The following is a 14,710-nucleotide window of genomic DNA, read 5'->3' as shown; positions in this document are numbered from 1 at the left end:
AATATGTAATACATAACAGTAGAACTGTTATATTTGAAGTTGGGGATGAAGCCTGGGACATTATCCCATCTTTCTGGCTCTGAAGAAGATGTTTGGTTTGATCCCTGCTGCATCATGTTATTATTCTACTCAACTGAATATAGTGTGGACATAAGTGGACTTTTATAGTGTTACAGAAAAAAACTGATTGCCTTAATTCTCAACCAGAAGCTTGATTATAGAAACTTGGTTTTGGACATTTTTGTAACCAAAATTCGCTACTTCTAATGGTAGTATCATGGGCCTTTCTTCAAACAAGGCTTGCAGATGTGTGCCAAAAGTGCTAATTCTACCTGGATTGTGTTTTATGTTTTATGCTTTTTGTGTTTTATGTTTTATTATGTTTTATGACATTAAAGTAAATGACATTAATACTCACTTTTTGCTGTAATCAATAAGTGATTGCTTCTTAAATTGTGTAGGTCTGTTTGATTTCTGTAAGTCACTGTGAATATGTAGTTCTTGGTTTGGAACTGGTGTGTTACTTTTTTTCCTTCTGTCCATAATATGCCTTCTTCACATTTGTAAAATGCAGTTGTAGAGTTTGATCTCTAGAATTCTCAGGATAATCCTACCTTCCCATGCTATGATTGCTAAATGGTGTGGAAAGGTGCCTAGTTCTTTCATGTTAATTACTAGCACACTGAATTTGGCCAAAATGATTTTTTTTTTTTAAAGATTTTTTTCCCTATTTCTTGACTTCTGTTGGGTAATTTGAGTTACTTTTGCTGACCTCTTTTTTTTTTTTTGGTACTGGGGATTGAACTCAGGGGGCACTTGACTACTGAGCACCTCCCCTGTCCTATTTTGTATTTTATTTAGAGAAGGTCTCATTGGGTTGTTTAGCACCTCACCTTTGCCAAGGCTGGCTTTGAACTCATGATCCTCCTGCCTCAGCCTCCTGAGCCTCTGGGATTATAGGCATGTGCCACTGCACCTGGCTTGCTGACTCATTTTTATAATCAGATTTCTGTCTGTATAGAGTTATTATTATTTTACAAAAGGTGACTTTTCTCAAGTCACCTATGAACCTATGTTAGTAACTGATCTTAGGAGGTATTAACCTTTTAAAAGTGAATACTTAAATTTTTGAGTTTAATTTGACCATGCTTTTTAACCCTAGTAAGGCCAGTAATTATCAGCTTTGGCCACATATTTGATACAGCTTGGGGAGCTTTTAAAAATAAGTGTGTTTTGGCTTCACTTCAGGTCTAATGATTTATGTTCTCTGGGAATGGAACCTGGGCACTTGGATTAAAAAAAAAAAAAGATCCCTATCTTAATCTACTTTTGTTACATAATAGCATACCAGACAGGAGGCTCAAACACCAGATGCATTTCAAAGTTTTGGAGGCTAAGGAATCTAAGATCAAGGTGTTGCTAATTGGTTTCCTCCTGATTATATTTTTTCTTGGAATGGGGATGTGGAAGCAAGCTCTCTGGTGTCTCATTTTATCAGGGCATTAATCCCATCATGAAGGCACCACCCTAATATCCATATTATCTCCCAAAGACTCCATCTCCATATACCATCACAGCAGGGATTAGGACTTCATCTGAATTTTAGAGGGGCATGCCCCATTCATATAGCAACCTGTGTAATTATGATCTGTGTCAATATCAGAAACTGATGTAAAGCAGTGCTTACACTTAAACATGAATGAATCATTTGGGGAACTTGGTAAAATGCAAAATTAGGTTTAGTAAATCTCTGATGGGATCTGATGCATATAGACCCCTTTCTAAGTGAAATGAAAATTTAATTTGTTTATTTGTGTGTGTATAAGAGTTTTGGTATGACTTGGCTCTCCAGTTGAGTTAGTTACTTCTTTGGGTATATGTGGTTGTATGTGCAGTGTGTGGTTTAGTAAATGTTTGTTGGTTCCATGAGTTAAGTAGTGAAAGGTATAGATTTTAATAAATGTAAAGCAACTGTAAGGAGACTAAGGTAAATTTGAGCTCAAGATTTGATTTTCTTGTGCTGGGGATTCAACTCAGGTAGGCAAGCACTCTACTGCTGAGCTACATCCCTGGCCCTCAGCATGATTTTGAGGCCAGATATGAGATAACCATGTTTAAAAGCTGGGACCATAGACAGTGAACTTCTTTAACAACATGTGAAAGACATGACATCCCTTAAGATGATTTACTTTTAAACTGAACTTGATCTTTATTTTATAATTCTCAAAATCAAAGCATAATTAAATCGTCCAAAGAATGTTGAGACAGTTCTTTTTTTGACAGAGATTAAATGTTTGCCTAATAACAAGCATAATATGTAATAGCTATTAAACTGTTAACCGTAGTAGCCGCATTGTTTAAGAATCTCCGCCAGTGTGTGAAGGTTCTACTTTCTCCAGCACTAGTTTTTAGTTGTCTTTTTTACTTTAGTCATTGTAGTGGGTATGAACATAGTTCTCATTGTGGTTTTTATTCATATTGTCCCATCTCTCATCTGTATTATTAGTTTTTTTCCTGTTAGATCATTTTAATGAATGTAAACGCATGCTGTTATTTCATCTTAACACCAAAACTCTCTTAAAAAAATTGTTGTAATTAGAAAGAGTGCTTCTTACAAAAAGGCAGCTGCAAATTAGAGACCTTTGCAACAATTACTAATTTTTTTCTTAAAGAATGGATGGGATCCAGGAAATTATACTATAGATGAACACATCAGGAGCATCCCAAAGTTGTCTTCAGGAAATAGATCAACAAAATGTTTGCAAATTTCTGACCAAATAATTCTTCTAACAATTTAAGGATTACCCCCCCCTTATTTTCATCTGTTCTTTTTAGTTATACATAATAGTAGAATGCATTTTGACATATCATACATACACGGAGTATGGTTAATCATTTTTGTGGTTGTACATGATGTGGAGTTATACTGGTCATATCTGCATACTCATATGAACATAGGAAAGTTATGTCTGATTCATTCTATTGTCTTTCCCATTCCCACCCCTCTCCCCCTGTCCGACTGGGTGAACCCCACCCCCAGTTGTTAGTCAGTATATGCATATCAGAGAGAACATTCTGCATTTGGTGTTTTGGGATTGGCTTATTTCACTTAGCATGGTAGTCTTCAGTTTCATCCATTTATTGGCAAATGCCATAATTTTGTTCCTCTTTATGACTGAGTAATATTCCATTGTGTATATGTGCCAGTTTTTTTTATCCATTCATCTGTTGAAGTTGCTCTCTCTTACTTAATTTAAAAGCATGACCTTTAATTCAGACAATTTAATCCACTTCAATAAACACCTTAGACTTATGGATAACATGTATCTATCTGCAAAGTTTAGTGGTAGAATGATGCTAATGCCCACAAAAACAGACAACAAAACCTGGTGACAAAATCCCTCTGATGAGGACAGGGGTTTTTCAAAAAATGCCTGTGTTGGAAAGGTTAGGAGATTACATAAAACATTATATACAACTCTTTATTTAAAACTCAGTTCGTTTTAACATATGGGATAACAAGATTTAACATCTGTGGCTTACCTCCATTTCTTTATTGTAAAGATAGAGTTAACATTGCTGTGTATTAGGAACTACCAGTGTACTGCTTTGTCCTTGAAGATCTATCTGTCATACTAGTCTGAAAAACCAAACTATGGTTTTCCAACAAAGCTAAGAATAGTGTATCTGTGCAGAGATAAGAAGCTTATCTCACACACACACACACACACACACACACATCAAGTCTGTCAGCCTTTGGGAGTTATCTTCCAACTCCTATTTATTTTATGCCTCTGTATCTAGTGTATGTATTGTTTCACAACTTTCCTATTATAAAAAATATAGTTAACATCTCAACACGTATGATCTTGTTTCTGGTTACTCAGTAGTATTATTTGGGTGCAGTGAAAGAAGGGACTCAGTAGTATTATTTGGGTGCAGTGAAAGAAGGGATGAATAAGTGCACATTGGGGATTACAAAGTAGAAAACAAAAAAACAGATGTTGCAGGGTGGCAGTGGCACACACTTTTAATCCCAGCAGCTCAGGACGTGGGCAGGAGGATTGCAAGTTTGAGGCCAGCCTCAGCAACTGAGAACCCTGTTTCAAAGTAAAATATAAAAAGGGCTTGGGGTGTAGCTCAGCACCCTTGGGTTCAGTCCCTGGTACTGTAGAAACAAACAAAACCAAAAAATAAAACAAACACAGATGTGCAGATTTCACCGTAAAATGCAAGGATCTACTTTGTAAGTCTGAGGTACTTGGCATATCCAGTGTTCTTACCTATTATTCCTAAAGCAGGGCCAGTGTTTTGTTTATTTTATTTTTTACTTTTTATGGTATTGGGCTTGAAACCAGGAACACTTGGCCACTGAGTTGCATTCCCCAGCCCTCTGACTGCACCTGGAATTGATAGGCTTTCTTAGCAGAGAAACGGCCACTGCCACACCACCAGATGATAGCTACCATCTTGAGGCTCAGCACACCAGCTAACAATTCATGCAAAGTTGCTATAGATCCGAATAAAAAAGCCTTCCAGTTCATCATGAAAAAAGTCCCATTCCTCAGAGACTCACAGGTCATCTTTACCTGCATATGAATATAAATAACAACTAACAGCTAAAAAAATGGCAATCTTTTTTTCATTGTCAAAGGGTCTGCTGTTGTCTTTACTCAGTGAGCTCCCACAAATTATTGCTTCTTTGGGCCAATATCTGCTTGATGTTCCTCTTTTGTGTCTGGCTCCTCTTGGGTAAGCAGGCTTGTAAAATAATTCCATTCGTTTGGGGAGCTTTTGTGTCCTTCATCAGAATCCCTACCTGTCTTGTTGCTCACTGCGTCCTTGTATTTATGAATACATTTCTGCTCTTTTTTTCACTTTACTCACTTAGAATGACAAAGTTCATTGTGATTTGGCATTCTGTGCAGGAATTTATGATTTTGTTTTTCAGTTGCTTACCACTCCTGCACTTATAAACACACTTGAGGCAATAGGTAGAGTTACAGTTGGAGAGCATCTCAAAACATATTTAGAGAGTTAACAACATGCTCCTGTAGAGCAAGATGAAATGAAATAATCTCATTTCCTCCTTGAGATTTTTTAGCACTTTTGTGTCCGTAAAATGGCTCTAAAGGATTTTATATAAATTATGATCAAATATAGACCATATCTATGTGCCAACCACACAAAGGGTACTTGAAAATTTTATGAATAGGCATATTTGGTACCAGAGTTAGCAATTTTTCTTATTCCCCCCCCCCCCTTTTTTTTTGGTGCATGAGTTAGAGATCCAACCCAGGGCCTTGCATATATTAGGCATACTGTCTACCACTGAGTTACACCTCCAGTGAATATCTGAATGATAGAAGTATGTTTAAATAAAAAAACTTTACAATATCTGAATATCTGAATTCCCTTGATTTAGTTCTGTGATGACCTATTTGAGCTAGTTATATTATTGAGTATATACTATAACTATTAACTAGTTCTTAGGAAAAAAGTAACTATCAGATGAGCAGTTATTGCTTGTGGGTCAAATGCTGCATTAGTGAACCTAATCCCCAGTAAATTCTGTTTAGGCACTATTATCCCTATTTGATATGTAAGTAAATGATTTTCAGGAACCTTGAAGTACAAGATCTTTATTAAATGCCATTGTCACTGCAGGCAGTATAAACATTTGATCTTTTTATTTACAATCTTTTGAAAAAAAATTTTTTAGTTGTAATTGAACACATAACTATTTTATTTATTTGTTCATTTGTTTATTTAATTATTTATGGTGCTGAGGATGGAACCCAGCGCCTCACACATGCTAGGTGAGCGCCTCTACCTCTGAGCTACAACCCAGCTCCATTATTTGCTTCACAATCTTACAAGATGAAATGTCATCTGGTTTAATTCTCATTAAATTATTAAATTTTCTTGAGTATTTAACTTAGAAATGTTCAGTGAATTCCTTTTCTCTGGCTTAGCTTGTTTCATAGATTTGAAATAAGGGCATTTTAGTGCCTCTAAACGTGCAAGTTTTATAAATTTCCCAATTTTTCTCTTAAGTCTTATAATTTTAAGACCTTGCATGAAAGAAAGGTAATCTATAATTTCCTCAGTATTTTTAGTCATTAATATCTCCTTAATAAAAGTGGAAAAAAAACTGTTGCTCTTTGTTTCAAGATATTTAAAACATTCAACAATGCTTTTTTTAAATACATGATATTAGAAAACTTGTCTTTGGCTCCAGTAATTTGATCACCCAGAAGAAATACTTTTCTCCCTCAGCTATATACTATTTTTTTTTTTTTTGCACTAAATTGAGATTCTTTTTGCATACAGGCCTCTGTGCTGAATCTTAAATTATTATTTGATCTCATTTGTTGACATAAAGAACTGTTATTTAAAATTTTTATCCTAAAAATGTTAATTATCTCAGTTTGAAAACATTTCATCTGAAAGCTTAAAATTTGGATCTGGATAGTAAGATTCAGTGTTCTTTTAATCAAGTGGATGTGTAGCAACTGAGGTGCTTTTTTTCTCCAGAGTTTCAGTAGTGGAGAGGTTTTCCCCTTTCTCCAGCCTACTCAAAACTTTTCGTGTATAAGAAATCTCAGCTTAGGACCAAAGACAAGTCTGAATTGGGCATTTGTTTCTAGAAATGTGTGAACTCTATCGTATAGGTATTTGCTAAGAAAGTTGGTCAAGTCAGTAATCCCGTTACTGCCTTTCTTGTGATGTACTCTGCACATTACCCCTTCACTCACCTGTGCATCCTCTGCTTGTCTGGTCTTTTTTCTTATTTTCCTTCTAGTTTGGGAATAGCTCTTTAATCTGACTTGCTGTCCTGGTGCTTTGGAAGAGTAGCTGGGCATCCATTCTGGGCAGAAAAGGGTAGAGCTGATCAAGGGGAATAATTAAAATGGAGAGAGCTTAGCTGGTCCTTGTTCCCTTGTGTTAAACGTAATGAGTTTAGAGGACTATGATTATGTGTAATTATCAGGATCTGATAGATGGGACACCTGTTTTTACTCTTTTTTGTTTTTGGAGAAATAGCATCTTTTTAATGTAAAGATTTTGAGTTCTAGCTGGCACTGGTGGCTTAAGTTTTCAAATATACTTTCAAGAAAAATAGGCTGTGGTTAATATGAAGGTGTTTTATTAGGACTCAGTGCTCATTAGTCTGAGAATATTTTTTTAACCGTGGAAAATGAGTTATTTTAGATTTTCATTTATTATTCTGGATTGCATTACAGTTGTTTTAATGTATTCAACTAGTTTTCCTTTGGTTTTTATTTCCTAGGTTGCACGTTTTCAAAAAATACCTAATGGTGAAAATGAGACAATGATTCCTGTATTGACATCAAAAAAAGCAAGTGAATTACCAGTCAGTGAAGTTGCAAGCATTCTCCAAGTAAGTGGTTGGTGGGAGAAAGGGAATAGATAGTGTGAAATCAGTCTTTTAGGCTTTATCAATCAGTGCTGCCCAATATAAGTTTTTTCAATGATAGAAATACTGTTTTGTGCTGACAGTATGGTAACTGTTGAGCTTGAAATGTGGTTAAACTTGACTGAATTAACCATGAGTATATGACTTGAAACTTGACTCCTGTGATAGAGGAACTAAATTTAATTCTTTTATATAACTGTACTGTGGTTTACTGGCTACCAGATTATGACATTGCAGCTCTAGATCACTAGCATTGCCAGAAACTACTCGTGCTGTGTAAGCACTAGTTGGATTAGGAAAATAATCAATTTAATTAGTAACATAGTGTTAGAGTTTATCTTTTTTTTTTTTAACGAGGGTTTTCTAAGGTGAAATAAAAGCTAAGTGCAAGTTCAGAGTTGCAAATAAAATTTAATTGCTTATGTAATTTTTTCTTTTCTAGTTTTAAAAAGCACATCTATTGATATATGAAGAAAAGAGTGCTTTTAACTTTTCCTTCAGACATTCACATATTTTGATTGTGGCATTAAAAACATTGCTTTTTTTCTTTTTTTGGCAATAGTAGGGATTTAACCCAGAGGGTTTATACTTGATAGTCAAGCATTATGCACTGAGTTATAACCTCAGTCCTGTTATCTATTTTTTGAGTTTTTTATTTGTTTATACTTTATTTTAAGTATGTTTAAGTTTTGAAAGTCTCGATTATTGATCTCTATTTTAAAGCTTTCTGTCAGGGCAACTAGTTATTTTAGGCTGCAGGAAGTTTCATTTTTTAATAATAGCTACCATAGAAAACATGACATAGTAACTGAAGGATTTATATGGTATTATCATAGATGGTATTATAATGTCCCGTGAATAAGTTCATCTTAATTACCTCAAATAACTTAAGAAGTACAAATTTCCAGCCTAAAATAATTGTGTAATCCAAGAACAAAAAGTAATATTAATCTTAGGGTTTTGATAGACTTGGAGAATGAGGCAGGCATTTATAACCTCTAAATATTCTTTTGGAAAATAATTTTAGTAAACAACATTAAAAATAAAAAAGCTGGTTAGGATGTAGTAGGGACTGGTTTGTATTATCTCTTTCTGATAATAAAAATGAGTTAAACTCCTATCTTGTTGCTTACAGTTTTTGAAAATCAATTTTATTGAGGTATAATTTACATAAAATACAATGCACTGATTTTAAATGTACAGTTTGCCTTTTGAAAATGTGACTAATACCACAATTAAAAGGAACATTTTATCACTCCAAAAGGCTCCCACAGGGGCTGTGGCTGTGGCTCCTTGGCAGAGTGCTTGCGTTGCATATGCAAGGCACTGGGTTCAATCCTCAGCATCACATAAAAATAAATAAATAAAAATATTGTGTCCATGTATAACTAAAATATACATATATATATAAAAGACTTCCACATGTCCCTTTGGAGTTGATTATCTCCAGGTAACTACTGAGAAGCTTTTTGTAACCATACATTAGATTTCACAATTGTAAACTTCCTGTAGATGTGTTCATACACTGTGTAGTCTTTTATGTTTTTCTTCTTTTGTTCTGTGCTAACATTTTCGATAACTTTTGTATATAAAATTGAATAGGCTGATCTTCAGAATGGTCTAAACAAATGCGAGGTTAGTCATAGGCGAGCCTTCCATGGCTGGAATGAGTTTGATATCAGTGAAGATGAGCCACTATGGAAGAAGTATATTTCTCAGGTAAGATACTTTGTTTCTCTGCTGTGTTAATTTATGAGGATTTTTTTTTTTTAAATGTAGTTGTTTACTTTTGTGAGGTTATTTATGGAGAAAGAAAATAAATTTTAAAAAACATTTTTCTCTAATAATTTCAATATGTTAGCATTTACTGTTAGGCTGGAATTTCTGTAATTTTTAGTTTATAACTTTTAAAGGGCAACATTTTCTATACTAATAGATCACACAAAGATGATCTTGTTGGCTGTAATTTCCTTTGCAGATATTGAACATGTACTATTTTAATTATAGGAATGCTAATAATTTTTAAGGCAATCATGGCCAGCACATTTCTCCCCTGCCCCTTCCAGTAAGTTCTTTTTTAAGAAGATTTATGTTTAACTTTTCTAAAGGGTCTTGCTTGATAAAGAGCACAGATTTATCAGTCTTAACTTTGCATGTGAGTTGTCTAAAGTTGCAAAATCGAAATTTTAGGGATTGAAAGATCTTTGTGTATGTGTCTTATTTTATGGAATATTTTTTACTTTACATAATTGTATTCTCATATTTACCATAGTTTCATCTTATGTAAAACTTCAGAAAGTATTAACATAGTTTACTCTGGAAATGCTTTGAATGATTTTTATTTTTTCTTGTTACTAAAGCTAAAGTGCCTGTCTCTTGGGATTTCTGTGAAAATTAAACAGTACACATATAAGCATAAACAACAATTAACAGAAAATATCAGTTGTTAATCATAAAGTACTGGGTGACTCTTAACTCCTTTCACAGAACTCTGAATTTGTGGTTCTGTAAACATCTGTCTGCTGTCTACAGCCTACCAAGTGGTATGCTTAATTAGTACTATGGCACAGCCTTTTTAGCAGGGAAGAAAAGACCATGGGCATTGCTCTTAAAATGTGATGGTTAACAGCTACATTTTGAATAGAATTTTATGGTTTACACAGTACATTTGTAGTTAATCCTTATCACAAATTCCTTGATATAAGGTTCCATTTCACAAGGTGATGAATCTGGGTGATGATTAAGTTGCCACACAGGTGACAGGAATTGCATTGGGTCGTGGTTTGTCAGACCTTAACTATATTGCAGTTGTAATTTTATTTTGCTAGAGCAGTGATGTCTGCCCCACCCCTACCCTTAATCCCTGGACTCAGTTAGGGATTGTTTAAAAAAATCTGATGCTGAATCCATTGCCCTGTGATTCTAATTTAATTGGTCTGGTGTGAATCTGGGCATTATTGGCATTTGTTATAAGTTCCTTTTGTGAGTCTCTGGTGAAGTAGTATTGAAACCACAGCAATGGAGCTGTGGCTTCTGTATTCATAAACTATTATATCTAGGGCCTGGGACTCTTTGCTGGCAAGATTCTTTGTAACGCATTTATTTTGCAACTTTGACAGTGAAGTATCACTTTAGCATAGGAAAAACATTAAGGAGTAAGTCCAACTGGAAGAATTTGGGGTGGTTCTGTTAGTTGGCCTTTTAAGTGCTGCCTAATTGGATTGGTCATGATATGGTTCTGTTTCTGTCACATAAAAGAAAACTAGCCTTGAGGAAAATCCTCATTTTCTTTTGTGGAGTGGATCTTAGTGTCTTTTCCTGGCCATCTCTGGGGGTTATACCTGTGGCATGTGCGTCAACCACAGCATTCTTATCTACACAAATTTACCTATTTGAGGAATGTTTAAATCACATGATTTAGGTGTTCTAACTTGTGTTTATCCTAAATCTTTAGCTTAAAAATCGAACTCAGCTTTTTCTATATGCAGTAGAAATTGAGAACAGCTTTATTTATTAAATTAATATAATGCTAAAATACATGTATGCTATAAGAAATTGGGAATTCTTTGTTTTAAATGTTGATATTTTCTCTTTCTGAAAAGGAGCCACTGTGAAGCTTTTATATGTAATTAAATATAGCTTCCTTTCTTTTATGAGTAATTGAAAAGATATATAAAATAAACCAAATGTATACTCTCATAATTTTCAAATCATGTCCTTTTGAGCCTTTGCTGAAATAGTACAAAACTATCATTTGTGTAAAAACAGTGTTGAATTGCTATTTGTTTTTACTTTCAGTTTAAAAATCCCCTTATTATGCTGCTTCTGGCTTCTGCAGTCATCAGTGTCTTAATGCATCAGTTTGATGATGCCGTCAGTATCACTGTGGTAAGAAAAAACACATTTTAATTTGTTAACTGTGTAAAATTTTTTTGAAAATGAATTAAAACTTTCAGGTTTTTTAGTTAATATATGAATCTACTTTTAATTGTATTAGTCATTTTTGTTCATTTTTGAGATGGGCTCTCACTGTGTTGTCCACGATGTCCTTGAATTTGTGGGCTCAAGCGATCCTCCTATCTCAACCCTGATTTGAGATTATAGGCATGTGCCACTGTGCCTGGCAGTTGTAGTAATCTTCAGTATTGTTTAAAGGTCTGTGATTGGCACCTCTGAAAATTATTTAATAATAGGTATGAAATAGTGCATAATAATTTTCCAGTTAAATATAAAATTCCTTTTACTTTTCAGTTGAAGCTATTTTTACTAATTGCGAACTAAAGCCTGACCTTTGGAATTAAAAACATTCTTTAACATTGCACACTATGTTTACTGTATACAATTTTATTATTTTCAGCTGGGTTATTATAGCTTTGATTGAATAATTTTTTTCTTGTACCATGTTTCATTGCAGTATAAAAACTTTTAGTAAGTTCAAGCATTCAGTAAAGCATATGTGGTATGCTTAAGAATGTAGTGGATATTAATGTAGAACTGTATTTCTTGAAGTAATGCTTTTGGATACCCAGGAGTCCCAGAGTTTTGTTCCAGGGCTATGTGAGGTTGAAACTATTTTAATAACACTAAAGCATTATTTTTCTTTTTACTGTAGACTTTTGTTATCAATGGCACAAAAATAATAGCATATAAAACTTTTAGAGTCTTGTTAGCACAAATCAGAGTTCCCAAATAATGATAATATTGTTTCATTATTTCTTTTAAGAATGTTTTTGATAGAGCAGTAAAAATTAATTTTATTACATCTTGACCCTTGATTATATACCTTGTTTGAATATATGTGTAATGAAATGGGAAGTGTGATTAAACACTATTGTGTATTGAAGTATGATGGTCAAAGGAAAGGACAATGTGAAGTGGACTAGTTTTTTACTTGAAAGGATAACATTGTTAATGATAAAATTCAGGCTTTCAAGCAGTAATTAAAAGTTCTGATAAATTTTATTCACTGTTGTGAGCTCTAAATAGCTTTCTAAAACATTAGACTAATGAGATTGTATAGCTTTCAACAAATATGTGTAGTTTTAAAAGTATTAGGAAAGGAATCAACATTTAGAATATTTACAGGGTAAAAGTTTGATTGAAGCTGGGTGTGTTGGTATATGCTTATAATCCCAGTGACTCGGAAGACTGAGGCAGGAGGATTGCAGGTTTGAGGCCAGCCTGGGCAACTTAGTGAGACCCTGTCTCAAAATAAAACTAAAAAGTGCTGGTAATGTAACAATATCGACAAGTGGTAGAGCATTCCTGGATTCAATCCCCAGTATTTCTCCCCCCAGCCAAAAAAAAGATTAAAAATGCAAGATTGAGGGCTGAGTTCGTGGCTCAGTGGTAGAGCGCTTGCCTAACATGTGTGAGGCATTAGGTTTGTTCCCCAGCATTGCATTTAAAAAATAAACAAATACATAAACTAAAGATACTGTGTCCATCTACAACTAAAAAAATATTAAAAAAAAATTCGAGATCCATTAATGAATTTTGACATAGTAGGTTAAGGAAAGTGTCTTGTTGTGGTTTTAAATTCTGCATTTCAAATTACCTTTAAGTGGTGCCTATGAAGTTTTAGAGTATAGTAGCTAAGAAGAATATCCATAGTCATCTGGAATAGCTATTAAAATATTCCTCACTTTTCCAACTGTTTTCTGAGGCTTGATTTTTTCCCCATATTTCCTTTAAAAAATCCTCTCATTCTGCTGCTTCTGCCTGAACAGTATATTGCAGCAGACTGAATAATAATAATTAAGTCAGATATTAAATATAGAAAAATTTGACCTGAGGTATAGTGGATTAAATGTTTTCCTAGGATGTGCAAGGTCCAGTACCACTGAATGAATGAATGAATCTGCCACTTTTCTTACAATTGTTTAGAAAATACATTTTTCAGAAGAAAAGTTTTGTTGACATAAAAAAATTTTAAAAACAAATTAATAAGTAGAAAGTAATACTGAGTAATTGTAAAAGTATTAAAATAGGAAATAAAACCCACATAAACAAGCAGGTCCTCAGTTTGTGTGAGCCTAAAGGGGTTCTAAGATCAAAAAGTTTGAGAAGCTTTCTGGGGGGATGGCAAGCCATTGTTTGATTGTTCCCCCATCAGGCTTCAAAGCTGTGATTTCTTCTCCATCTGACATAAGTATTTAAAATATGTTATCTTGGGACTGCATATAGTTAATGTCAGTGTCTGATTTAAAAGGTTGTTTCTTTGTTTTGTTTAGGCAATACTTATTGTTGTTACAGTTGCCTTTGTTCAGGTGAGTGAGTAATCTATTTTGCCAATGTAAAAATGATGTTACTTATAAAATTAAAGACGCTTATGGTAATATTTATAGTTGTTGATGGTGAAAGTTCCTGTCCAACAGTTTATTTTTTGTATTTGAAGTAATTCAGATATAAAGAACTCTTGAAGGAAGTTCATGAGGCTAAGGTATTTCTTTGGTATAGGTAGTGAGATGAAAAAAATCTGCTTAGTAGTAGTCTTAAGAATAGTTAAAGCAGTTGGAAGCAAAAAAGCACAGTAATATAAATACAAGCTAGCAATAATTTAAAATAATTTTCTAATTAAAAAATTAGGCCAGGGTTTATGGTTTTATAATACTCTTATGTTTCAGTATCTAATAAAGACCAGATGAAGCAAAGAGTGCAGAATTAAATGGTCAACTTCTCAAGTATCATCTGAAGAAAATTTACTGGATTTCTGTGATTGATTCCTTGAGCACAGTTTTTCCCTTTTATTTACTGAATTTATTTTCTAATCTTATTTTATTTGAACTTTTTTTGGTAATTAAAATGCTTCTAAAACAGTTGGTGACCCCCCCCCCCCCNTGACTAGACTTCTAGAAACACATACCCCCCCCCCCCACACACACACACACAGACACACTTTAATATTCCATTCTTCAAGAGATGTTCTGATTTGGATCAGACCTCTTACTCTGCATAACCATTGAAACATTAAAGAAATATGAGAAGCAGCTAAAAAACTATTATGAATAGTGTAGAGATGATACCAGAATTTCTATTAAAAAGTATAGGCATAAACAGAAATGTAGGTTTGATTTTATGTTTGCTTAAATGTCTTCAGGTTTTGTAGATTTTAGAATAACATTTCAGACTCTTGGTAATTCTCATAGTTTTAGCTAACATAGGGTAAATAAGAGTAGAATATTTACGTAATGCTGTTTATCATCGTGAAGTGAATGTTGTTTTGATTCCTAATGCTATATTTTGAGTGATTGTGATTATCTTCACATC

The 14,710-nt window shown here is 33.8% G+C and overlaps 1 protein-coding gene across 1 annotated transcript in view; it reads left to right on the top strand.

Moving 5' to 3' along the window:
- Atp2c1 (ATPase secretory pathway Ca2+ transporting 1) overlaps positions 1-14,710 on the top strand; it is a 137,871-nt gene that overhangs the window by 54,605 nt on the left and 68,556 nt on the right. Inside the window, exons 2-5 of the mRNA XM_015487068.2 lie at positions 7,295-7,405; positions 9,044-9,160; positions 11,240-11,329; positions 13,675-13,710. Of these exons, the coding sequence (XP_015342554.2) occupies positions 7,295-7,405; positions 9,044-9,160; positions 11,240-11,329; positions 13,675-13,710 (354 nt within the window). The remainder of the gene's footprint in view (positions 1-7,294; positions 7,406-9,043; positions 9,161-11,239; positions 11,330-13,674; positions 13,711-14,710) is intronic.

The sequence above is a fragment of the Marmota marmota genome, unplaced genomic scaffold (assembly GCF_001458135.2).
Source record: "Marmota marmota marmota unplaced genomic scaffold, marMar, whole genome shotgun sequence".
Lineage (NCBI taxonomy): Eukaryota > Metazoa > Chordata > Mammalia > Rodentia > Sciuridae > Marmota > Marmota marmota.
This window is presented reverse-complemented; position numbering and strand designations above follow the sequence as displayed.